This window comes from Cimex lectularius, unplaced genomic scaffold (assembly GCF_000648675.2).
Source record: "Cimex lectularius strain Harlan isolate CLEC.00 unplaced genomic scaffold, Clec_2.1 scaffold11, whole genome shotgun sequence".
Classification (NCBI taxonomy): Eukaryota; Metazoa; Arthropoda; class Insecta; order Hemiptera; family Cimicidae; genus Cimex; species Cimex lectularius.
The window spans coordinates 867120-893093 of record NW_019392673.1 but is presented as its reverse complement, the minus strand read 5'-3'; the positions used below and the strand labels follow the sequence as shown (position 1 = coordinate 893093).

The 25974-nt window shown below is 31.8% G+C and overlaps 3 protein-coding genes across 5 annotated transcripts; 1 reads left to right on the top strand and 2 right to left on the bottom strand.

The window, feature by feature from the left end:
- Window positions 1–41: 41 nt before the first annotated feature.
- On the bottom strand, window positions 42–12442 carry LOC106669412 (chromatin modification-related protein eaf-1-like). The gene is made up of 14 exons (XM_014398879.2): window positions 12281–12442; window positions 12046–12207; window positions 11478–11671; window positions 9355–9533; window positions 9108–9292; window positions 8806–8988; window positions 8548–8679; window positions 8206–8481; window positions 7828–8148; window positions 7680–7750; window positions 3162–3247; window positions 1043–1090; window positions 901–945; window positions 42–557 (listed from the first exon to the last, which is right to left on the bottom strand). Exons 2-14 carry the CDS (start codon window positions 12070–12072, stop codon window positions 259–261), a joined length of 2046 nt encoding a protein of 681 aa, XP_014254365.1. The 5' UTR covers window positions 12073–12207; window positions 12281–12442; the 3' UTR covers window positions 42–258.
- A 1566-nt stretch (window positions 12443–14008) lies between these two features.
- On the top strand, window positions 14009–20438 carry LOC106669348 (mutS protein homolog 4-like). The gene is made up of 18 exons (XM_024225411.1): window positions 14009–14281; window positions 14362–15254; window positions 15332–15432; window positions 15534–15682; window positions 15746–15936; window positions 16004–16125; window positions 16557–16783; window positions 16852–17049; window positions 17108–17294; window positions 17349–17488; window positions 17655–17758; window positions 17813–18032; window positions 18093–18194; window positions 18257–18370; window positions 19288–19360; window positions 19460–19595; window positions 19902–20166; window positions 20236–20438. The coding sequence occupies exons 1-18, from the start codon at window positions 14009–14011 to the stop codon at window positions 20413–20415; spliced, it is 3675 nt and encodes a 1224-aa protein (XP_024081179.1). The 3' UTR covers window positions 20416–20438.
- Window positions 19954–24194, bottom strand: LOC106669363 (phosphoserine phosphatase). Of its 3 annotated transcripts, XM_014398786.2 has the most exons (7): window positions 23779–24194; window positions 23608–23656; window positions 21691–21859; window positions 21497–21631; window positions 21290–21435; window positions 21072–21233; window positions 19954–20705 (listed from the first exon to the last, which is right to left on the bottom strand). In XM_014398786.2, exons 3-7 carry the CDS (start codon window positions 21822–21824, stop codon window positions 20614–20616), a joined length of 669 nt encoding a protein of 222 aa, XP_014254272.1. In that variant the 5' UTR covers window positions 21825–21859; window positions 23608–23656; window positions 23779–24194; the 3' UTR covers window positions 19954–20613. The 3 variants fall into 3 exon arrangements, with proteins under 3 accessions (XP_014254272.1, XP_014254273.1, XP_024081153.1); XM_014398787.2 differs by lacking the exons at window positions 23608–23656; window positions 23779–24194 and adding an exon at window positions 23314–23466; XM_024225385.1 differs by lacking the exons at window positions 23608–23656; window positions 23779–24194 and adding an exon at window positions 21949–22088.
- Between the last annotated feature and the right edge of the window lie 1780 nt (window positions 24195–25974).

Sequence of the window (25974 nt, the reverse complement as noted above, 5' to 3'; positions counted from 1 at the left end):
TAATTAAAAAAATAAAAACAACCTTAACACTTTTTTATCATTCTAAATTCTTAAAAGTTCACTATATACTTTACCCGATTAAAAAATTACTTCATCCTTAAAGGAGTGGTAAGAAATTGGATATCAATAATTTAAACTAATACCATTAAAATTCTACAGCATTTGTTTTTGTACAGCTCGACATAACAAAATTATGTACACCTTTATTACAACCATATATCCATTTTAGCATTTCTCTCAGTAACTTAAAGAACTGTTTTACTGCGGGAGAATCCAGGAATTGTTGTAAGGGTTGTAACTTTGAGGCGGCTGCTGATACATGTGAGGAGGAGGATGAGGAGGGGTCACGTACTGCTGCTGGACTGGAGCAGATGTCGATGCAGGCAGCGATGGATGAAACATATGCTGTTGTTGTTGTTGTTGATGATACAATCCTTGTACAGGGGGTTGCTGCTGTTGCTGTTCCCCGTTATTGTACGTCTGTTGTTGCGGCCCCTTATATCCTCCGGTGTAACTTTTTTCATTCTTAACCCTTGCCTCTCCAGAGTTGTCGAGATCTGCAAATGGCAAGACTAAATATTTATTTTTGGTAAACACAGTTTTTGAAATTAAATTAAATTTAGCCTAAGACTTTTTGCAATTATAATAATCATGGATAAATGGAACCACATCGTTTGCAAAGTTGTTTAAATTGTTGGATATATTGCTTAAATTCTACATCTATCACGTGAAAGTGCAAACAGCAGTAATAAAAAACTGTTAACACCACAACCATAATAATATGAGTTAAATAATCATGAGGAATAATAAAATAACTAACAAAATTTTTAAAAAGTTTAAATAATAATAAGTTAACTAATAGAAAATTATATTACAGAAAAAAACAAACAAAAAACATACGTGATGGACGGCCTCTTTTAGGTAGTTCAGGTTTAAAAGTTTCCGCTAAAAAAAATTTGTACTTCAAAATCAAATAACAAAAATAAAAAGGGGATATTACAAAAATAAAATAAAAAATAACAAGGAATATTTAAAATATTACCTCTTGAAATTTGAGTATCAGGTTGCTGCTGCTCATTTCTCCACTCATCTGTATAAAGACAAAAAAATATGCATTGGTGGTTGCAATTAGAAGACTTTCAAAATCTAATGTCCTTATGAAGATATTGTCTTAAATTATTGTAATTAGTAAAAAAGAAAAAATATTATAAACATAAAAAATATAATATAAGAACATCAAATCAGAAAGTCCTTTTTTCCTAAAAAAAATAAAAATTAAGCACTACCTTAACACTACTAACTACAAAGAACACTTAAGTAACATGCAGATATAAATATGGCAGAACATTTTCTTGTGTAAAAGATATTACAAGAAATTGCTTTATTTTGGAAAAATTATAAGCTAGATTTTGTTGTAGCCCACTCAAAGGCTTTTTTGACCAAAGAAAATATTGTTTTTCTATTTTATTCTATTTACATTAGAAAATGTTTTTCTTGACTTCCTGGAATTGAAAAACTCTATTAAAAGTTATTAAATTGATAAAGGTAAAAAGAAAGTGCATAATTAAGTTTATTTTTTAATTTGACTATTGTTTAGAAATATTCAAACCAAAATTTAACTAAAAGTTGAAAATTTTCTTCTATTTAAAAATTTTATAAACACTTTTTTTACCTTTACTCTTGCTCAAAAAATAAAATAAATTAGTGCATGGAACCAAAGGGTTTGTTTCTTGTATTTTTTTGCACACATAGGTTTGTAATAAAGAATGGAAAAAAACTGTTTCCCAGTTAAATGATTAATAATAAGTGTCATATGTGGACATAGAAAATTGAATAACTGATGAAGGTGGGTCCGATCTTCCTATACTCTGTTTTGATATTCTGTTACAGAATTACTACGTTTCACGATTACTTTTTTAAATCATTATGTGTAGTTAATAATTTTAATGGTCTACAATACAGAAATGAACAAACTGAGAAAATGAGTTATTGTGGTATTTTACCAAAAGATGTTTTTCCCTATCTCAGGAGGGTGATTATTGCTTACACATTGAAAGATAACATTAATAATTGAATTTAACAAAAATAAATAATTTAAGATCTAACTTATTTCATGTGTAGAGATTAGTGACCGTTAATCGATAGTTATTCAGATATCGTGAGATGCGGTCGGGTGTGATGTAGGTTTCAAAAAAACATTTTCTTTATCGTGCCAACGTTTCGATCTTTTATTGAGATCATCTTCAGGGCTCAAAGTGTTTGTCTTCTGTGTATTGTGCCATCCTTGCGTGTCGTGTTGAGAGTGCCCTCTCAACACGACACGCAAGGATGGCACAATTACACAGAAGACAAACACTTATTTCATGTGTTGTATGTCTGAAAATCAACCCCAATGGTTCCTGCCATTCAAATATATTTCCTAGAAGAAAAAGATTATATTACAATCAGCCAACATTAACGGTGGTATTTTTTTATATGAATGTTTAAATTGTCTATAATCTTACTATATAATTTAAGTAATTGTTATTTATTTGTATTGTTTATGAATATTTAGTTTTTTGTTAATCGAACAACAAATAAATTTAATAAGAATGAATCCAACAGCACAACCTTGCAATTATCATTGGAAACAATTGTTTATAAATCACATTTTAAAAATTGTATGCAATTAAAATGATACAGCATGTGACAGGATTACTCTGATGTCTAGAGATTTAATCTCTAATCAGGGATTAGACTCCTTTCCCATTTAGCATATATGATTTAAGACTAATTTCAAGAATTTAATTTTGTTTTTGAATAAACACCCTCAGTGAGGTTTATCTTAGCTCATTTATGATATTTATATATATATCCAGAAAAATATTTATTGGATTCATTAATAATTAACAATTAATTGCTTTTTAATGATTTAGACAATTTACACCACCGCCAATGTGTTAAATTCATTAAATTCCTGAAATAAATTTAGATTGTTAAATTACAAATAATTATATACATAAATTCTGGAATAGTTTTGTATAGACAAAGAAATATTTGTACATAAAATCCAACCCGAAAAATGTAGTGGTTAAGCTGAAAATTAAAAGTTACTTTCTTAGATGTTGAATTAAAAAGTAAATTAATTAAAACGGGAGTTTCATCCTTTTGGAAAATTTTACCTTGGGTGAACTGATTTTTTTCTGTTGTATTTGCATTTTCTTGGGACTGCCCTGTCTGCTGTGCATTTGTTCTTTGCGGGCTATCTCTGTAACATCTTCTAATTAGTTCTTTTCCCCAAGGAAATCTATCGATTTCCCCCCTTCGATTTACAGAATTTATCAGTTAAAACTATTTAATGTTTAATTTTTTGCAAAGTGAATTTTCTTTCTTGGTCTATTCAACATCATTATTGTGCATTATTCCTGCATTTAAGGCAAATTCACCCAAAGTGAAATTAAATTATCAATTACACTTAAGATTATTATTATTATTTTTACTTTAATCCATACTATTTTGTAAATTTCATTGACTTGTTACAAAAGTTCTTGGGTATATGTTTAGTTTTATTTATTTCATTATGAAACTCGGATTCAGAAAATTGAAACGTATTGATTTTAGCAAAATTTACTAAGCGCAAAAGCACAATTGAGAAAATGGATAGAACGAAAATCTTCAACTCAAACTTTCTATTTCTATTTGGCAAGAAGTCTATCTTCAAATTATAATATTAAATAAGGATACAAATCAAAGTGAGAAAATTAACACTTAACAGCATCTTGCTCACATTTAAATAATTTTAAATTGATTAAAAATTAAATCATTTATACCAGAAGTTTTGTAACATAGTAGTATAAAAAAATTGAAAGAGTGCTATGTTCAACTATCCGTATGTCATTATACTGACGGCTACAAATTTAGATCATGCACTACTTTCAGTGTTTATTTGAGAATGTGTACTATATATGGATTTAAATCATGCATTAAACAAATAAAATAAATTAAATCAACAGGCTTAGAGAGAATAAACAAATTTTTGGATTATCGATTATAGCAGTACATATTATTACAATTTGGACTATTTCAGTGCAATATTATGTACAAGCCTGAAAAATATTTAAAAACAAAATCATTGCCAAGCGAAGCTGGCATTCCAAACTTGACCTTTTGTGTCCAACTATGAAATGTATTGAAATAGAGCATATGCACCTATCAAAAATTACATTTTGATTTAACAGTTAAATTAATTATAAATCAACAATTTATTAAATATGTAACAATGTTCAAGTTAAGAAAAAAAGCATGTGGATAGAGGAAAAAGTACTGAATTCAATGCTCATTTTTATCTATGAGCTAATAGATTTTATTGTGCACTAGGCATGAGTCTTTTTTCTTTTAAGTCAAGTTCATCACATCGATATTTAAAAATCTAGTTATAATTCAAGAAAAAATAGCAACATAAAACTTGAAATGACTCAGACTGTTAACCTTTTCGGGACAGATTTTCAATTGCTAAAACGTGTGAAACCCCAGCCTGAATTATTTTGTATGGAATTTCAAAGTATTCACTTTGAATTGCTCTGACTCTATTTACATTGCACCAAGTCCATCCAAAATTTGAAAGTATTCCTCGGATATTATAGTTACAATGGAAGTACGTAAATGTTAGGAGAAAAAAGTTGTATTTATTCGAAAATTTATTTGACTAAAAAAAACTTCAATATGAAAGTTTTTACATATAAAAAAATAACGGAAAAACAAAATAAACACTGATTACTGATTTATTTAGTATATTATAAAACAAACTGAGGCCACTTGACAGACAAGAGGCAACAAATCAGAGGGTAGAGGGTTGGGAAGGGTAGATGAAAGTAGAACATTCCCAAAGAAACATAGATATTGAGACTGAATGGTTTTCTAGAAAAAGGAATGTGTCACAATATTGCAAAATTTTGAGGAGAAGGAGCATGAATCAAATTTTTACAGTCTCGTAAAATAAATCTAGAGCAGAGGGAATGATTCAGTTACTCATGAAGTTTTAATCTGTTTTATCTAAATGAATATTTAAAATGAGACATGTAATTTCAAAAACACACACTCAATTAATTGTGCGCTTGAATTAAAGAGCATGGAAGATTGGAAATTGAGTTCGATGGAAAGTGCGAATGGGATTTAGGCCAGACAAAGTAATTCTTTCCTAACGTAGTCAGCCAATGGTCAAGTCTTCTTTACAAATTAGACTTCCAAATCACTCAGGTATTGAGTGGACATGGTAAAAACAAGAAATCTGAACAGATTTAATATTTTACCCAGACGTTCACCACAAACTTGGGAAGAAATAATATTCCACTGTCCAAAATTTGAGAATCAGATTCCTTCTACTCTGTACTTGCATACTGCAGAACATCCTCTGGCCATTTTCTGACCTAACAATATTTGTGCAAAATAAAGACTTGTAAAAAGAACAAATACACTTTTTAAGAAATAATGATTTTCAAAACTTATTAAAAAAAAAAAAATTAAATAACTAACATTCCTCTGATTAAGATATAATATAAAAATGGAGCATGTATCAATGAACACCCTAGCATTAAGGTTACTCTCGCTGGAAAAGCCCACAGTAAACACATACAGATAAGCTTGTTACCACTGATTGCTAAGCTGTTAGAAGAATTAATGATGGGAAGAATCATGCACCACTTAAACTCAAATCGCCTCCTACAGAGTTGACAGTACGGCTTTAGATCCCAGATGTCAACAGTGGATACAAAAATGACTACTAATTTTATTAAGGAATACTTAAACATACAATGAGAAGAGCTGCTTGTATCTTTGGATGTTTTAATACTGCCTAGTGGCCCGGTATTCTCAGACTTCTAAGAGAAAAAAACTGACTTCGAAATTTTGAGAGAGGCTTCTTTGTAAACAGAAGGAGGAGAAAAACGTGGTTTGCTGATGAGAACGGGAAAGGAAGGATGGGAGATCCTCCACCCTCCAGACTGGGGTGTCTGCTACTTATTGTATACAACCTCAGCTCATTAGCTCCCATGAGTGCCCAACTAGGGCTCTTAAAAGGTAAAAAACACAAGGACGATATAACTTGATAATGGGTCCAGGGGCAGGTTAGTATGGATGTCACTGGTCCCGAAAGGTTAAACTTTTAAAACTGTTAATTGTTCAAGTTAACAGTTTACATGATACATAAAAATAGTTTTTCCTCGCACATTTTCCCTAACAAAGGTCGAGTTTGAAATCTCTGAAAATGATAAGAAAACTTTTTTTAATTATTCAAAATTAATCAATTTCAATCTAAGATCACTTTTTTGCTAGAGCGAATAAAATAATCCTGAAATAAAGTATATATTAATAAGTTATACTAATTCTAAGTAAGCACAAGAGTTGAAATATATTTAACTAAAATATTTGAAAATTCGCATAAAACTTGGCATAATGATTATTTGGAGATCGTGAGATGCGGTCTGGTGTGACGTAGGTTTTAGAAAAACATTTTCTTTATCGTGCCAATGCTTTGATCTTTACAATTAATTAAGGTTTTTAGTTGAGATGAAAAAAAGTTAATGGCACAAGAGGGATTCGAACCCATGATCTTCGGCTAGATACGCCGCTGCTCTATCGTGACCTCCATCCACTTGGACATCAACTCCCCATCTCAACCCCACCTTAAGAGTTTTCCCTCCTTTTTGCCATTTTTCAATGTTTTGATCTTTATTGAGATCATCTTCAGAGCCTGGGATTTACAAACGTTGTTTAAATTATACAAATACATGTAGGATGTGAAAAATGTGAATTTATATAATGTTAGACATTTTAGACTCAATCAAAGTATTTGTACTCACTCAAAGTGTTTGTTTTCTGTGTAGATGTATCATTATTGGGTTTCATGTTGAAAGTGCCAGTGAGATATTTACGTTTTATGTTTATATACGTTGGATTTTGAAGGGGTGGGGAAGGAAGTTGTGACAGAAAACATTTTTATGAGGACAAATACTTTGACTGTCTAAAATTTCTAACATTGTATAAATTCATTTTTTTCACATCTTACATGTATTTGTATAATTTAAACAATGTTTATAAATCCCAGACCCTGAAGATGATCTCAATGAAGATCAAAATGTTAGCCCGATAAAGAAAATGTTTTTCTAAAACCTACGTCACACCAGACCCATCTCACGATCGCCAAATAATCATTAACTAACAATCACTAAACACCACACACTTGGCATTATTTTGATTATTTCAATATAATAAAATCAACTCTTGTTATGGCCTGAAATAAAAGATTAAAACTTGGAAAAATAATTAATTAAACAAATGCATATATACAAGAAAATATTTCCATGAAAATTACAGATAACAATATTGAATTTTTCTATAAATTATAACAAATATGGAGGATTATTTATCAACAAACTGACATGGTCTTAAAATAAATAAATTTGCACAGTATTAATAAGTATTGCATTTTTTTATATTGGCGTTACAATATGATCATGCACATACCATACAAGTATCATATTTTCACCATGTGCCAATTTGTTGAAGGGTATCAATCATGATTTTTTTTAAAATGTTTAATTATAACATTAAATGAACCTGCACAATATACGGTAATTTCATGGAAGTAAAAGCAATTATAATAATGTCACAGTAAAAGGAGTAATAAATAAAACAATTCTTACCCCATTCCTTTCCTTGAATTTTGCTGCACGCCTTGATTTTGAGGAGGTGGAACAGGTTGTGGTGGCAAAGCCTTTGGAAATTTCAATTTGAATATAAAAAAACGATACCACAAATTATTATGAAAAAAAAGGTAATTTTTGAACTCACTTGAAATTGGCTTTGCTCTCCTTCAAACCTTCTCTTTTGTCCTTGTGGTTGCCTTTGGTTCACAACTTGGAGCTGTGCTTGCTGAGAGGCACCAGTCGTTGGAGGCCCAGATACTGCAGTAGAAACATGAAGTTGTCCACTAATATTTGACATACTTTGAGTAGTTGTCCCAATGTGATGCTGGACATGGGGAGGCGGTTGTGTTATAATCATCTGCTGAGGCTGTGGGGCAGCAAACTGAAGAGGGGTTTGCAGAGGCATGAGCAGTTGTTGCCCAATTACATTCCCTCCTTGACCAACAACAGGATGCTGAAGCTGTACCTAAGATTTGTTTTAGAATATCAATCCCCATAACTGAACAATAAAATATTAATTTACTTGGTGCATTTGAAGAGGCTGCTGTACTTGCTGAATCACATGTTGAATCTGCCCTGTTTGAGGATTTACAATCTGAACAATTTGAGGCAGAGATGCTTGTTGGGTGTTTGCTTGAGATGGAGGGGCTCGGATACTTCCAGCTGCTGGCCTCACACCCGCTGGCTGGCCATATTGAACAAGCATCAATTGCTGAGGTTGTCCAGAAACTGGCGTTCCATCTGGCCTGACAAGATTTGGATAGGCTACTACCATCTGGCCATTACTTGTTTGCATATACTTAAAAAAATATTTGAAAAGTTAGACAACTGATGCATACTATATGACAGAATAATGTATGCATACTTGAAGAGGGTATGAAGTATGAGCAATTATTTGAGGTTGCTGGGCAATAACAGAACCAGGTAATACAGGCTGTTGTTGTTGAGAAATTAATGCAGGCTGTTGTAACAGTGCTCCTTGACCACTTACAAACACCTAAAATTCATTAAAAAATCAACTCAATATAGAGTTTCTTCTTCTCAATATATTCTTGTCATAGATCCAAACAATAACAATATTATACTTCAACAAATTGGGTGCCTTGTATAAGTTTGAAATTACTTGTTGTGCTTGAGATTGAAGTTGAAAAGAATGCGGTGGCTGCTGAGCTGGAGACGAGCCCTGAGACGATGGTACTTCCTGAGACACATTCATTCCTGGTTGATGGGCCTGGACTAATCCTCCGATATTAGGTAAACAAGGAGTTGGAGTGTTTTGTTGCCCGTTACTTTGAGAAACATTAACCTAAAATCATTATTAACAGCTACAACCTAATTTTGATATGCAATTAGATATATATTTCCATGGTAGGCATTGGAAAGCACAGGTTTTTCACCTCAAATTTCAATTATTAATGATCTTACTTGAATTTGTTGTTGTTGTGGGATGTGGATAGTTGGTGGTGGAACTGCTATCGTAGGTGGTGGAACTGACACCATTTGACCAACCGTTTGCTGTGTAAAAACTGGTAAAGCAACTGGTGCTAAATTCCCTGTGTTATTGACTATCTCTGAGTGAGGAGGGTTGTTTCCTGTACTTGTGTTGACAACTGCAACAAACCCGGTGAGAGATGTGAGTTATGAGGATGATTTCCAATATGAAAGATCTTACTTTGAGATGGATGTATCTGAAGAGGGATTTGCTGTTGAGGCGGTGGTTGCTGGGGTTGCGGATGTTGCTGTTGTGGTTCGTGGTGCTGGTGTTGGATATTCGCCCACTCCTGCTGTACTGTTTCAATAAGATTGAAGGCTAGTTGTCTGCCAGCTTGCAACACTTCATATTTCGAATGCCTAATTTAAAAATAACTAAATAATAGTGTACTGCATTTCTGTATAATTAAGTGTTAAAATTTTTGTGTTAGAAGTTAAGGAATAATTGATTTCAAACCAGTTAATTTCTATGGTAAGTGGAATTTCTTATGCTGATAAACATTACAATGCTTCTATATTTGAAATATGCTCAGTACTGATTAAATTACTTGTCCATCATGTTAAAATAGCCAAATTTAAACAGCAGCGATGCTGTAACATTTTGACGGCAAGAAAGAAATAATAGCTTTTTCTACCTATTATCTTGTACCTTGAAACTACCATTGTGGATTTACTTAATGATATTATGGTCTCTACCGCTCAACTGATTATTTTTCTATAGAAGAAAAAATAATGGCCGTTTCAAAGGGAAGTAAAAATTGAATCCATTCAAATGATTTTCATTTATGGGAATAAGCCAACTGCACTTTATGGAAACCTGGAACTGGCAGTACTTATTTGCTTTTGATTTAAAGTACTCTTCTATTGAGTATATAAAGTTTTCCTCTTAATGAAATGGTTCATTGCATAGAATGTATGACAGGTAGAAACTCAATATTTTTTAGAAAATTGGAAGTGTGCGGCCAGCTTTATATTAACATTATTCACCAAAGCCAGGTGTTGTCTCTCTAAAACCTATCAGTAATGTTTTTCTTGGTTGGGAAAAATGTAGTCTTAGGCTGCACTCACACTGGAACCAGTGTCTTTCCCGACTGCGACTACAACTTACTCATCCGATTCTCACAATGGAACAGACTCACCAAAGCTGTTTATCTGTCAGTAGTGGTTGTTCCATTTTGGTTGGCATTCATGTTAATGTTTTTTGAACTTTTAGGTTACTTTAGATATTTCAAAAGCAATTTCATGAATTAAAAGAATTACTTTTTCTTTTGTCCATGGCTACACACGAAAAACCCTAACAATCTGCAAAAAGTGCAAATTTGCTTGAAAATGGGTGAATGGTCGAAACACATGTCCACAACTATTGTGCCTCTTTGGTTCATCAGAAATATAGCAAATGGTTGTGGAAAGAGCACAGATCCAAAATAGTTTCAATTTTTATTGCAAACTGGTGCGAAAGGGTCCTCTTGGCCCTCTATAAAAGCATGGACTATAAAAATTCTCGTCCAGGAAAGGATATTATTATGGGACTCAACAGGAAATTAATTACTACTTAGTGAAAACATTTTTTTTTTGTAAGTGCACTTTTCCAAAAATAAATATATTTAAAAAAAAATTTGTATTGAGTTCTGTAAGTTTTGTAAAATGATTATTTAGGCTTCAATGCAATGAAAATTCTATTCTTTTTGGAGTGACGCTGGACACAAAAAATTCCAGCTTGGTGGGATTAGTCCCAGGTCAAAACAAAATGGACGGTTATGCACGGTCGGTTCCAGTGTGAGAGGGTTGGTTACATTCCCTAAGTGAGGAATGTTCGTGCGAAGTTGGGTGTGTAAGGTAGACAATTCCAGTGTGAGAGCAGCCTTACTGAAAGAAAATTTGACCTTGGTCTATCCACACCATCTCAATAAGTAAATTCAATGAATTCCTTCAACGAAACACACTTCCTTGCAATGTTAATTCAACTTGCTGAGAAATAAGCTCAAGTGGAAAACTACTTCGTTTGACTGTCAAGTACATTTTGTAGTATCATCATCAACAGTCTTATAGACAATGTTGCATACAGAAGTCATCCCAAATATTGCAGATTTGTATAATTTCTTTCAAATTGTTCACACCACTTCCGCCTAGTTGAAACATTAAGTTTCATACTCAAATTTACATTCATCAACGACTGAAAATTTTCTTCTCCAATAGTGTCGCAAGTGGATTAAAAATAATAACATAATAGCAAAATTGAAAAACGGCCATTTTCCAAATTTTTAATCACCCGTATATAACATTTTTGCCAGAATAAAAACTTACTCAACACATATATGAAGCGGTTCAATTGATTCTTGCCCCGACGCTTCAATGTAACCAGAACCTTTACCCCTGATCGTTACAATCGCACCAGTTTCATTGGTAATGTACTGAAGGTTGGCCCCTCCCGGTCCGACGACTTTTCCTCGCACATCGAAACTTGGTGGCGCATGTTCCAGTCCGATAAGAACTTTTTCCTGTTAATAAAATAGACATTTTATTTAGTTTGCTACGACGCTGTAAACAAAAGCTCTCCGTTTAAAAATCATTTGATTGGTGATCTGAGCATAAATCTAATATTTTATTTTACATATGGCTCGCAGTAAATTTTTAACAAAGCAGCAAGAGATAGCTAAAAATTGTAAAAACTTGTAATATATGTTTACCAAACAAAAGACTTGTCTTTTTTTTAAATAAGTAATTGTAATTTTTCTTGTAGCTTTTGGAGCCTCTGGACTCACAAAGTCAATATATAATTATGACAATGTATAAATGAATAATGTACAAATATTAAAGTCCAAAATATTTGTGTACATAGCCAACTAAAATTTGTATAGGATTTCCTGCTTACTCTGAACTTTGGAGGATCCATTCGCATTGGTGTTTGATGTTTTTTTAAAGCAAAAGTCTTATAAAACTATAAAAGAATACTCTGAAGATTTATTGGAAGGATCAAAACAAAAACCTCGAAGTCAGAGGTGTACAATTTTGCCGCTCCTTTCTAAATTCAACACTAAAACAAATAAGCTTAGGGCCAAAACAAAAAAAAAATTGGAAATTAAAATTTAGCAAGAATTTAAGCTGACCTCGCGGGATTTTAAGGATAAATAAAGTTTAAAAAAATGGGTAAACAGCGAGTCCAGTGTAAACAGTGAAAAACGGTTCCTTGGGCGCTATGGAAGAAGGGAAAATAACAGAAGCGAACAGTCAACAACTGCCCATACCAAGCTCGCGTCGATGCATCCCATTGAATACTCGATGTTCGCTGACACTAAATCGAATCAACAAATTTAAAAAAAATTGTATATTAAAAATGAAATTTTCAATCCAAAACTAATTAATTTCCGAAATAGGTATGTAAAAAAATAAACGGAATTGTAAAAAAATCTAAAACATTGAACAGAAAAAAAGTGTTCAACAGCTATAACCAACCCAAAGCTATCCGTTTAGTTAGTAGTTTAAATTGTATTTTTCGTGAGATTTAGAATGTAAGGTGTTTAGAATTATTTACCAAAATTTCAAATGTTGTGTAAGTTTTCTTAAAAACTAGTTTTAATTATATATATTTTATCGATAGCTTATCGAAGAAAATTTCAAGGAACCTTTTATTGCCGCCTAAGTTTCAAACAGGCTGTACTCTTTAGGATTCGTTCATTTTCATCCAGAAATGCTATCAGCACATTGCAAAAAAAGGTCTTTTTTATTAATAAAAAAAAGTAATACAAATAACATAAAATACATATACACACCTGTTCTGACATTCTATCTGTGTCTTTCTCCCAACAGACAGAAAGACACAACACACACACACACACACACACACACAAATCGACTAAAGAACGGCGCAAATACTGACCGGACCTGGAAGTATAGCGGAATACGTACACCAACTTTAGATCATCAACATCCCTACCTGTACATGTAGAAACTACTGCAGACAGTGGACCACTTGCTGATGGAGTGCGATGGTGTCCAACAGGCCAGGTTCCCATTGGTGCAACGCATGGGGATGCCTGGACTGTGATGGCCTTAGGAAAAAACTAGTTTTTGAAGGAGTATAAATCAACTTTTTACAGACTCATAATAGAAATATTTGTTCATCTAGAGCAGAGGGATTGTTTCAGTTACTCATGAAGTTTTAATGTGTTTTGCCTAAATGTAAATTTAAAATGAGAAATTTCATGTAATGCTGTAAATTTCATGTAATGCTGTAAAATGCATGATGTATGATAAAAACAAAACAAAAATACAATTAATTGTGTGCTTGAATAAAGAGCATTGAAGGTTGGGAATCTAACCTGCACCGCAGAACATCTCCTGGTCATTTTCCGACTTAACAAAATTTGTGCAAAATAAAGACTTGTAGAAAGAACGATTACACTTTTTGAGGAATATTGATTTTCAAGACTTATTTGAAAAAAAAAGCTTAAACAAACACACAGCACACACACATCATGAAGTTTTATATTAAAGAATACGTAAATTAAATTTAAAACTTGAATTTATTGATATTTGATAATTTAGAAAGAAAAACGCAAAGTAAAATGAATGTCCAACGTGCTCCAAATGTCAGTGCACATAAAAGACGTGAGAGAAAGACAGGGAAAATAATGTTTTTTCAAACAAGTAAGTTCATGTTTATTATTTATTATTACTATTTTGTTGTTGTTTATTGTGTTTATTGTTCGTTAATTGTTTTCAATAAATGATCATCAGTTCGACATGGAGACCGACAATGGAACGGCGATAAAAACCCTCCAGTGCATTGGAAATCGCGTACAAATGATTGCGACATACCAGAAATTGAATATCCCATGAACTTGAACAATATTTGTGCAGTATCAAATATAGGGGAAGCCGTCAATCAGATGAGAGATTCTAAACAATACCATAGTCACCAAAGTTATCAACCACAGACCTCCTCACCTGAACTGACACTAGACAATTCTAGTTCCAACAACGTAAGAAAAATGTCAGGAAGTCGTCTGTCACAAGATCTTTCTGACAATGATAATTGCAAAGAATATATGACACCGGTTAAAAAAATTAAATCTACCACAACATCTGAAAGTCTATCACAAATTGATGTACTATTCTATGATATCCTTGAAGTCATTGATTATTAAGTGATTAAAAATTGTGCTTTTTATTAATTTTTCTGTTCTAGTCTACTTCGATTACAAATGACAGTGATGAGCTTAATGGCGTGAACAATTTTGATTTTTTTAATCTTGGCCAATTAAATGAAAATTCTATCAACTCAAGACCTTCATTGGTGCAAACTTCTGAAAGGACCTTAACAAGTGTGCACGAGCGTAAACACTTTTCAAATTTACCGACCGTTCAACTTTCACCACTTTTGTTCAATGCTCAACATGACATGGAAAAAATTGCTGAAAAATACCCTTCCCGTGCTTCCAATTTTTCAAATGATGGATTTGTAAGTAATATAAATAGTAAACCCGATTCTAAAGGAACTGGGATAAGTACATCGAATGTTCAGCAAAATAGATTTTATGGGTATAAAGAGCCATTTTCCACTTTAGAAGTTCCGAATCAATTAAGCCAAGATTTTCTCCCTGATATAATGTCAAAATTGCCAATTTCGGATTACAGGCCATGTTCTGAGCAACCTAATTTTGAATTCTTTCAAGATTTTATACATAAACCAAGTTTTGATTCTAAAAATTTCAAAATTTCTGACACCATGACCTCAAGAAATTTTTCTCAAGTGCTCAATGAAAGGAATTCTAGTAGCACAATTGATTCAGACAGGGAAACCCCTTCTAATGTCACTTCACACTCAAATCCATCTTTCATGAAGGAATTTTGTTCTTTAAAAAATCAAGTCTCGTCTTCATCAAAAAATACAAGTGGAAATAATTTTTTTTTAACGGAATCATATTCCGGTAACAAACGAAATAACGAAAACACTAGCTTCTTCAAGACTCCTACAGTATCATCAAATAAAACAACCAGTTATGATGAGCTTTTCAACAATGCAGTAATCACAAGACAGCTTCCTCGGCTTGAGACTCCACTCTATCAAATGAGATCAGAGTATTTATTTATAAATGCAATGCATATAAACATTATAACAAGAAAATATGTTTGAAAGTGTTCTTTCTATTTTAAAGATCTGCAACACCAAGATCAAAGACTTCTTCAGTTAAGTCTAAATCAAATACAAAAACATCAAAAGTTGGAAGCAGTAGTGAAGGAAGTTTTGTTGTAGTTGGTAAAGTTTATTTTAACTTCAACATAGATACAGTTAGTTTATAAATTAAACAAACTGTTTTATACAAATGCTACATGTATGTTTTTTCTCTCCAATTTTAGCTGTTACAGAAGGGCGTGGTTGTGCAATGGGGGAAATAGGGATTGCTTCGATTGATTTAAAAAACCCTGTGCTAACATTGTGCCAGTTAAGCGACTGTCAGACATACTCAAAAACATTGACAAAACTTCATATATACAATCCAGCTGAGGTAGTGACTAAACCTAATTTGGTACCGGTGAATTTTGTTGTTTATTGTATCATTGTCATACAGCTAGTTATTCCTGACACTTTCGATGGTGCGAACAATGCATCAGATTTGTTCAAGAGGCTATCAACCTATTTCAGCACTACCCGATTAGTTAAAGTCAAAAGACAATATTTTTCTGGTGACTTGGGCATTGAAACACTAAGATCATTATGCCTTGCTGAGTATTCATCGGTAGAACTAATTACCATTCGAAAGTAATTTAATAATATTAATTTTAAATTTAGATTCATTTAAGATTAATTTAAATTAATTATATTTTAGGTTTTATGCTCTAGCAGCACTATCGGCATTGATAAAATATGTTGAATATGAACACAACCTCTTTTTCTCTAACAATTCAATTAAAATTGTTTATGAATGTGCTTCTGGGACAGTTTCAATAGGTAATTCATTTTAATTTTATTTTTATAAAACATTTTGTTCAGATAAAAAACAACTATAGGTAAAATAATTTTAAAACTTCTATGTTATGAAATAATAGCTTTAATATAAATTGTTTCATGCCTTTTATACATAGTAAGAAGTAGTTGAATAGAATAGGAGATGAAGAAGGGTTAAAGTTTTTGTTTTAGTACTTTTTCAGAAAACTAAGCGCATAAAAATGTGCTAACATAAAGTTGTTTGCAAAACCTAATTTTTATTTGATTAAATTCAGTCTTAATTTAAATTAGCGAGAATGGGCAGACCATGAGGATCAAATATAAGTTGTATAAGATAAGTTATCGGTTCATCGACTCAAATGCCTCACCACAACTTTTACATTAATCCATAATCATTACATAACATTTATGCCTGTTTTTCTGATTTCTTTAAGATCTTGAAACAGCAAAGAGACTAGAGCTTGTTATTACTCAAACAGAAACGGTTTACCCTGAGAAGTATAGTTTATTGGGAACATTAAACAATACGGTGACATTAGGAGGAAAAAGAAGGTTGAGATCAGAAATTTTACAGCCATTTTCTTCTCTTGAAATCATCGAAGGCCGGCTAAATGTTGTGTGTTATCTTGTTAATGATAGACCATTTCTTAGTTCTCTTCAAGTAATTATTGATTAAACATTCAAAGATAACTATGAAAATAATTTTATTTATAATTATAATTTTATTAGGCCGTACTTGAAAAATTTTCCAATGTTGAACGCCTATTATGGCTCTGTAATAAACAACCAAATTTTAAACAAGAAGAAAAAACTAGTGAAATACTCACGGGTTATATTTTAAATTTGAAGAACACATTGGAAAACATTCCAATGTTGAGAGATTTGTTGAGCGATGGCCAGGAAAAATTTTTCATCAAAATGCGTGATGTGTGTACTTGAAATATACATTGCATCTGTTGATTTATTACCTCGATTTTATTTGAAGATGCTTTGTGACAAACGACTTGATAAAATGAAATCTCTGGTACAAAATACTATTCATCAAGACGCAAAACCTGCAAAGGGATACCAAGCTAGTGAGATGAATCGGTGCTTTTCAATAAAAGACAATATCAACGGTTTACTGGATGTAGCAAGATCAACATATTCTAAACTTATTAATGAGGTTCAAGGTAGTATTGTATAAATTAAAAACTGTGAATTCCCACTAATACACTAATTTAAAGCTATTATTGATGAATTGGCATCCAAATATCATCTCCCTCTAAAGATGTGTCAAACAGCCGATTTTGGATTCCATGCACAGCTAAATATCCCAAAGCAAGATGTTGTAGTAAACTTGGATATACCAGAAATATTCACTGATGTAAGAGAGAAAAAAAATCACAAATCAACATTATTTGCCCACTACATTTTCTCCATACTTTATTTAAGTGTATAGTTTTATTTTATTTATAACAAATTGTGATTAATTTAGTATGTTAATTTGTTTACATGTACAAATATTTAATCACTGTTAATACTCTTTTAAGGTGAAGAGAAAGGGTCAAACACTTCATCTTTCGACAGATGAAATCTTTAGTTACAATGTTAGAATGAGGAGAGTGGTTCAAGAAATTCAAATTATTAGCAATATGTATGCATTTCGTGTGCTTAACACGATGAATGTTGTAAACAGTTTCTGTCCTAGTGTTTTAAACCAACTGGTCGAAGACTTAAGGCCGATGGTTGGATGTCTGTATATTCTCTGTGAGAACATAGCAGAGCTTGATGTTGTATGTTGTTTGGCGAAAATAAGCTCTTCAAATGATTATACACGACCAATTTTTGGAGATGTTATTGATGTCAAAGGCGGGAGACATCCAATCCTTGATTTTCATCAACCGAATAAACCAATTCCTAATGATATAGTAATGTCTAACATTGAATTTATTAATGTTGTAAACAAAGAAAAACTGATTATTTTATAGTTTGTCTCGCCGAACAACAATTTCAACATAATCACTGCACCAAACATGGGCGGTAAAACTGTATACGTCTTACAAGTTGCAATGCTACAAATAATTGCCCAAGTATGAAAATAAGACATATTACAGTTTAAAATTATTAATTATTTTTTTGCATTGAATTTTAGATAGGATGCTTTGTACCTGCAGATAGTGCATGTTTCAGATTAACAAATCATATCTATGTTCGTAAAGGTGGCTGGGATAGTATCGAATGCCGGGCTTCTACTTTTACAGTTGAGGTAAGTTGAATGATATTAAAAAAATTAATGTGTGAAAAGGAAAGTCCTTTTGTAAAAAAAATTAAACAATTAAACAAGGAGTGGGCCTCTTTTCAGCCTGCACACCATGACCAGAATTGGTTTATTGTGCATCTCTATTCCAGAGCCTCTCATTAAGCTTAAGACTTTTTACCAGATCCCAAAACTTTTTCAATGACTCCTGTGTGTATCAGGCCCATTCAGGTCCAAGTACCTCTTCCCAGAGTAGGAATCTCAGTCTACATAAGCCTTCGCAAATGTTCCGCTGTCTCTTCTTTTTCCTGGCACTATCTGTACAGGCTTTTTTCCATTCCCATTGAACAGAGGATTCCATTGGATTTTAATCCACATTTTTGCCAGTTAGGTATGCGACAAAAGTGTTCAGAGCCAATAGGGGTCCTCATCGAATTTTCTTCAGCCAATCTTTGACGCCCATCTGCCCTGTATGTCTTAGTACCCAGATAAGGGTAATTGTATTGTTTTCCAGAATCCCTGACAGGGATCTAGTACAATCACAAACAACTCTATTCTTTATTACCGATATGGTAATTGTCCTCAGAGCCACCCGGCCTTTTTATCTCCCTGGCGCAGATTCAATGGTCACAGTCTCTGCTTGAAAGACAAGTGGTTATATTAATTCTAGTTCTTGATTTATTTCCATAAATACCAGCTCCTGACTCATGTCCGGTTTTGGAACCCATATACCTGGCATTAACTGGATCCCTTTCTCTCAGACTGCTTTACCAAATATTTAAATTTGAGATTTTTTTCTCAAATCTTAATTTAGAGGTCATGGCATTCTCAGAGCCCTGTCTGCCTGAAGCTTAGTTGCTCTTTGTTATCCTCTCCACAGATAAAAATATATAGTTACACTTTTTGTAACAAGTAATGATTTTCAGATTAAGGAGTTGGCTTATGTAATAAATACATTGTCTGATTCAAGCTTGATTGTTATAGATGAACTTTGTACAGGTAAATTACTTTCTTGGGAGATGATGTACCAGTAGCTTCATCTTTCTGATCTATTTTTTTTCAAGCACAATAAAAGATTAATTGTTTTCTAATTTATAGGGACTAACTTTGAAGGAGGAACTGCAATATCGTGGGGAATTTGTGAAGAGCTTCTCAAAAGACCAGTTTTTACGTTTTTAACAACACATTTTCATTATCTGACAAACTTAGAACGAGTTTTTATGAATGTTACTAAGTAAAGAAATAAAGAATAATTTATTTGAAAATATAATTTATTAAGAGAAATAGTATTTAGAGAATACATTTATTTTCATGATACATATAAATAATGTATTTTTATCAAACATTAATTTAAATGCATATTTATTTAATCACTAAAAATATGAACTATGTCAGATTGTTTAATATTACCATTTATTATCTGTTTTTATTTTGTACACATTAAATACAAAAATGCATATTAATGGTCTATAATAATCAAACTTCTGACATTAAATGTTTATAAATTGAGCTTTTCTTTTCTAAAATGAGGTTTTAGTAGTAAGGAGTTGTGCGTACATTTTCCTTTTTATAATATTGAGCTATATTTTTTATTATCTAGTTATCATTTGGAAGCTATAGATCCAGGAGAGAACAGCCCACTTATATTCACATTCCGACTTCAAAAAGGAGTAACAAACATTACAAACTATGGCTTGAAAGTCATGCTAACGACGTCTTTGCCAAAAACCTTCAAAGAAAATGCTTTAAAAACTGTTGAGAATATATGCCGAAAAAGGGCTATGACTCTTGCTGTTTCTAAGCCTGTAAGTGATAATACAATTTGGCCAGATATTATATTATATTAAATGTTATAACGAGATTAAAATTTTTAGATTTCACCTGACACATTGAGAACTATCGTTATTATAGATAAATTAGAAGAGTTCATACAGGATCTATATGCACTGAGTAAATCTGACCATTTCACTCTGGGTAATGTAGAGAAACTTCAATTGAAGGTGAAAGAAGAAATAGTACAGCTTTCAAAAGACGACCCAACAAAAAATGAATGACGAATAAGTAGCAATATTGTAGATAGATCAATTTAAAACTAATGGTATGTCTTTGACTTAAAAATTAAAATTAAGTTTTTCAACAACTTTTACTGTAACGATTATAGTTTCAAACAATTGTTCATTCCATGTAAAATTAATACACAAATAATTTGTTATGTAAAAATTAACAATAAAATAACATAATAAGTAGAATTATTAATTTAATTCATCGATAAGTTCTTTAAAATCTGTCACAAACCATTCAGATTTTTGTTTAACTTCTTCTCTCACGACATTTCCTCCATAACCTTAAACAAAATGTAATTAAGACATAAGATTATAATTATTATTAAATAATCTTATTAATTAATAATATTATTAATTAATATTTGTGTAATAATGAAATATGTAAGCTTTCCCTTAATACAATTATTGTTGGTGACTATACTTCATTTTTGATCTTTTAATTGTAATTGTTGTTTGTTAATTTTATATAAACTAAGTATATAATAAAGTATTGTATTCTTGCAAATAAAAAAAATTAATTTTTGGTTAAAAATATTACATAAAAATTTAAGTTGTAAACTTCAAAAAGTCATAATGTATGTGTTTCACAAAATACAATTCTTTCGCTAATAATAAAACCTGTTTAATTGTTTCATAAATATAATTACCGATAAATGCGTCTGCAGGAGGGCAGGCTTCAGCATCAGTTGCACCATCACCTATCATAACAAGATTTGTGTAGGCATATTTATTTTTTAAGTAGTTGATTACTTTTGCTTTTCCGCCGTTACTGCTTGTTGGTTCATTTTCATCAAATCCGGCAAATTCGCCTGAATAACAATTTTTTTGAGTCCATAAAATAAATATGTCTTAATATTAGTTTTACCATTGAAGAAAAATTTCATTTTATTTGCGAAAACATTCTCTAGAGGAATATTCAACTGAAGAGCAACTGGGCTTATAATGCTTCTGAAACCGCCGGAGATGAGATAAACGGGAACACCTTTTCTATGAAGGACATTAACTAAGCTTCTGTAATAATTGAGTAAAATTTAAAAAAATTGTTCATAATTTTCATAAACATTTATCTAACTTCAAATTTGGAGAGAGTGTCGGTGGGTGTGTTCTAATAAAGTCTTGAATTGTACTCATACTTGGCCTTATAATGTTCAGTCTCATTGAAAGGGAGTCCCTAAAACTCATTGATCCGCCCATAGCTTTCTTTGTCCTGAAATACACATAAATGTAGAGACACCAGTACTAACATAATTGGTTGTTGTTACTGACAGTTCTTTGACTTCAGTACTTTTCCCACAAAACTTGGCCAGTTCATCTATACCCTCTTCTCTGATCACGGTCGAGTCAACGTCAAAACAAACTGCGTCAGCCCTTTGCCACACTGTTTTCATGCTTTCACTCATATTTTCCAATATATTAAGTCAACTATTATATTTACCTGCAATCAAAATTTAAAACCATTGAAGTTTCCGAACTAAAAAATGGAGAGAAAAATTATAATAATTAATAATTAAAAGCAACTATGACCTTAATATTTTGCATAAAATGGCTGACAGAAAGTTATTATTTTTGCCTATATCTGGTAATGTCCAACAAATTGCTGTCTCCCTTAGACAATCTGACTAAACAATATAATATTTTTTCCCCAAAATATCTCTTAATAGGATAACCCATGCTTTTAAATGAGTGGAACATATAACTGTGGGTAAGAAAAAAAATAAATGCGTGAGTAGATAATCAAATAATAATCAATTACATTCAATCGTTTGAGAAGTGGGGTAAGTTTAATGGGATGTCAGTATTATCATATTATTGATTAGCTCTTAAATTTTTTCTGTTTAAATCTCCATTACTTACCCATTTATTTAACTGTTTCGATTCATAAGTATTTAGTACAATTATGCTGTTTAAATATAAAATGAAGTAATGAAAGAAACATAATGTTACTGTAGTACACATAAAACAATTCCAATCAAACCTAGTGATGCTGATTGACAGAACACTAAATTTCTTAGTTATTATATATACAACTTAACAAAGAAAATCCATATTGGAACAGTGTAAACTGGTCTAAAAACCAAAGTGTGTTTATTACTGCAGTTTGGCCTTTCTGATCATTTTGATCTGCATATCCTCATGGTTTTGCTCTGTGTTGAGTTGTTGCATCTTCTTGCCATCTTAAAAGACATAAAGACCCAGCATGGAAGTTGACAAGCTGAAACGCACCTGACAGACCCAAATGATCAGAAGCAATCAAATTACAGGTTCACCTCCATGCAGAACTCATGTGGAAATATCACATTCATTACTAAAAAAATCACACATGCGTTTTGTTGTTAGTCAGAAGCTGAGCTAGTCTGACATATTAAAATGATCAGAAACAACCTAACCACAGGTTCAATATAATAAGAAAATAAGTCGTGTGCTATATTTTGTATGATGTAATATTCATGTAGTATCTATATGAAGGTAGCACTTTGAGACGTTTCCCTTGTTTAGTACTCAAGCCCGTCATACTTTTAAAACTCAACTATTGTTTTCTCAAACTTACAATGTCATCTGTGGGGTGATGAACCTATAATTTGGTTGTTATTAATCATTTTGGTCTATTTATTCTTGTTGGGTTTGTCTGTCAGACACATTATGGCATTTCGCTATCTTCAGTGTTGGGTCTGTGAATGTTTGAAAATGGCAAGAAGCTAAAGCTTATCTGAGATATCAAAATGATCGGAAACAGGTTCAGAATATATAAAACATTGTGTGCTATATTTTGGATGATGCAATATTCATGAAGGATCTATTTGAAAATAGTGCTTTATGACGATGATTCTTTTGTTTAGAACTAAAACCCATCTTACTTTTAAAATTCAATAATTTTTTTCTCAAACTTACAATGCTGTCTGTGGGTTGATGAACCTTTAATTTGGTTGTTATCAATTATTTTGGCCTGTGTATCCTTGTTGGGTTGGTCTGACAGACCAAAATAATCAGGAATGACCAAATCAAATGCAATTGTGCACTTAAGAAAATAATCAAGTACTGTTGAATTTTTTTCAGTTCATAGAACTTCGCAGAGGACCACAGTTTGTCCAGAAAATTTACAGATCTTCAAATAGAAGCCAGCTGTTCTATATTAAGGGTGACTTACTACTTAAGTACTAATAATTTAAATATGGAGTTACTTACAAAATTCAATACCAGATTTCAAAGGTGTTTGTTGTAGAACCTTTTTGGTCTGTAATAAAAAAAACCCTCCGATAATAATTATGCAATAAACGTTCAAGGATAAAAAGAGTTACATGTAAAACCGTCGAGGTCAACTCAAAACTCATTGAATGACAGTTGTTGACAACTTACCAAGAAGCAGTTGTTACAAGCAATTAATGTCCAGTTCTTTTATTAAACCAAACCGGTGCATTAAAATCGTATTTTTGAAACACACTTCTTAAGCATTTTTAATTTATACATTAAACGTCAACTGGGGGTACAATCAATGGATTGATAAAGATTTCGAGTATATTTTGAAAGGATAAAAAAAACTTGCTATCAATTGCATAACGAACCGGGTGCGATTAACATCGGTTCGTTATTCAACTTGAGACCATACCAGGCACCTTTACAGAATTGACGGACAAACGACCGTGAAATACTTCCAATCTAAAAAACGGGCTTTACTCCATCTGACGCTCATGTTTACGACAAAGCAAAATCACAAATTGAATTGATAAAGTTTTTTACTGGCTTCCAGCTGTAAAGTTCACTGAGGCTTTATAGGTATATAAAAAGAGGGCGTGGTGTCTTGTTACCTGGGCCGCCTTTTATAATGCCATTCGAATTTGGTTTACTCCACTATATCATGTTGACGTAGATACTCATTAGACCACTTTTCCTTGTAAATAAATGCGCAAATCGGACTTATTTAATATTTCTCATAGAAATGGACAAATTTAACGCACCACTCAATCTCAAGTTTAAAATTAAATCCATTAGCTTTATACATCAGTTACATCTAATTAGGACTTATTGTAGTCAAAATAAACCGTAAATAATGCATTTTTTACTTCATTCTCCATTACCATCCTCCACAACAACATTAAATACCATTTGTAAAAAAGTTAATCTCCACTAAATTTTCCACAAAAAACTCTCCATCTACCCCAGCCAATTGGTCCATTACAAGTCCACTATAATCCAATCTGATGGCTAAAGCAAAGATGGTCCCAGAACGGTAGAGGAGCAAAGTTGGGAGAACAACAAAGGTTGTTAACTCCCCTTGAGGATATACTGCCTCAATGATTTTTGTAAATATGTATAAAAAAAATTACATAATGTTAATACATAAATGATAAGAAAAAATAATAAACAATTATTTGAAAACTCAAATATATGTACTTGGTGTTGTAGAATGTTCCAAACACAAAATAAACCACAATATGAATTTAAAATATAAATTTTTAACAATAATAACAGAGCTAACTTAAGATTTTATTATTTTGTCTGTATGAGATTAATTTATTTATATAAAAAATTATTGTATAAATTGTTGATTTGAGAAGTGTTCAAACATTTTATATGTTGCTACTTATTCTGCAAAATATAAAAACCAAAGTTTACTCTTCATACACTATTCTCCCGTTTATGTAAAGGCAAATAGGTTTGTTTCCATTATAATACGTATATATAAAATAAATGCGTAAAGTAATAATATAAATGTGTGCCGTGTAATATTTCAGTAGTGAAAACATTAGTTTAATTTTAAATAACTGTTTTTATAACACAAGTTTGTTTTAATGGTTTTGATGTTTCTCAGAAAAACCATAATCTACAGATTAAGATGACCCTTCTAAAAGTAATTAAATTCTGACTTCAATGACTGTTTTCAGTAATTTCATAAGCTGGAATAATATGGGATACATTAAGATGAAAAACCATTTAAAACTAAAATCATTGTACAGACAAGCCAAAAGGAAACTTTTTTAGAGTGAATGGCTGCTATTTTTTTTTTTTTTTAGTATGAGTTTTCATTCATATTCATAGGCTCATTTGCACATACATGTGTGTGTGTGTGTGTGTGTGTGTGTGTGTTTGTTTGTTTGTTTGACAATAAATGTTTTGACATTTTTCATCATCAGCAGGTAGTCTGTACATACATCACCATTTTACAGTCTTTACCACAACATTTAACAATAATAACTTGTACATTGCTAATTCTTACTACAATTTTTTTCTAATTTGTTAATAGAATATCATGTTAAAGATGCTCAGATAAGTAGAATAGTACTGGGCAGACCTATTTGAAAATTGAGGCAATCAATCCAATAAGTGGTCATTTAGTCCACTTGAGTACACAACTTTTAGAAATTATTTTACTCCTGACAGGAAAATAAAAAATGTATCAAAAGAATATTAAAATAAGCAATCAAGGCATTATATTGCCATCTCACTTAATTCAGAGTAAACACAAATGAGGATAAAAGGCAACTTGTTGTCATTTTCAGCATTCTTCTTGTCTGTTCAATTGAAATGGCGACATCAGTTTTATTAACGTTTTTC

Coding starts and splice junctions, on each gene's coding strand:
- LOC106669348 (XM_024225411.1), top strand. CDS start 14,009: ATGAACTTGAACAATATTTGTGCAGTATCAAATATAGGGGAAGCCGTC. Junction 14,282..14,361: donor AAAGTCTATCACAAATTGAT/GTACTATTCTAT, acceptor TTTCTGTTCTAG/TCTACTTCGATTACAAATGA. Junction 18,371..19,287: donor CTTCTACTTTTACAGTTGAG/GTAAGTTGAATG, acceptor AATGATTTTCAG/ATTAAGGAGTTGGCTTATGT.
- LOC106669363 (XM_014398786.2), bottom strand. CDS start 21,824: ATGAGTGAAAGCATGAAAACAGTGTGGCAAAGGGCTGACGCAGTTTGT. Junction 21,436..21,496: donor ACACTCTCTCCAAATTTGAA/GTTAGATAAATG, acceptor CAATTATTACAG/AAGCTTAGTTAATGTCCTTC. Junction 20,706..21,071: donor TCCTGCAGACGCATTTATCG/GTAATTATATTT, acceptor ATTTTGTTTAAG/GTTATGGAGGAAATGTCGTG.
- LOC106669412 (XM_014398879.2), bottom strand. CDS start 12,072: ATGCGAATGGATCCTCCAAAGTTCAGA. Junction 8,989..9,107: donor CACAACAACAACAAATTCAA/GTAAGATCATTA, acceptor TAATGATTTTAG/GTTAATGTTTCTCAAAGTAA. Junction 8,680..8,805: donor TTCAATCTCAAGCACAACAA/GTAATTTCAAAC, acceptor AATGAATTTTAG/GTGTTTGTAAGTGGTCAAGG.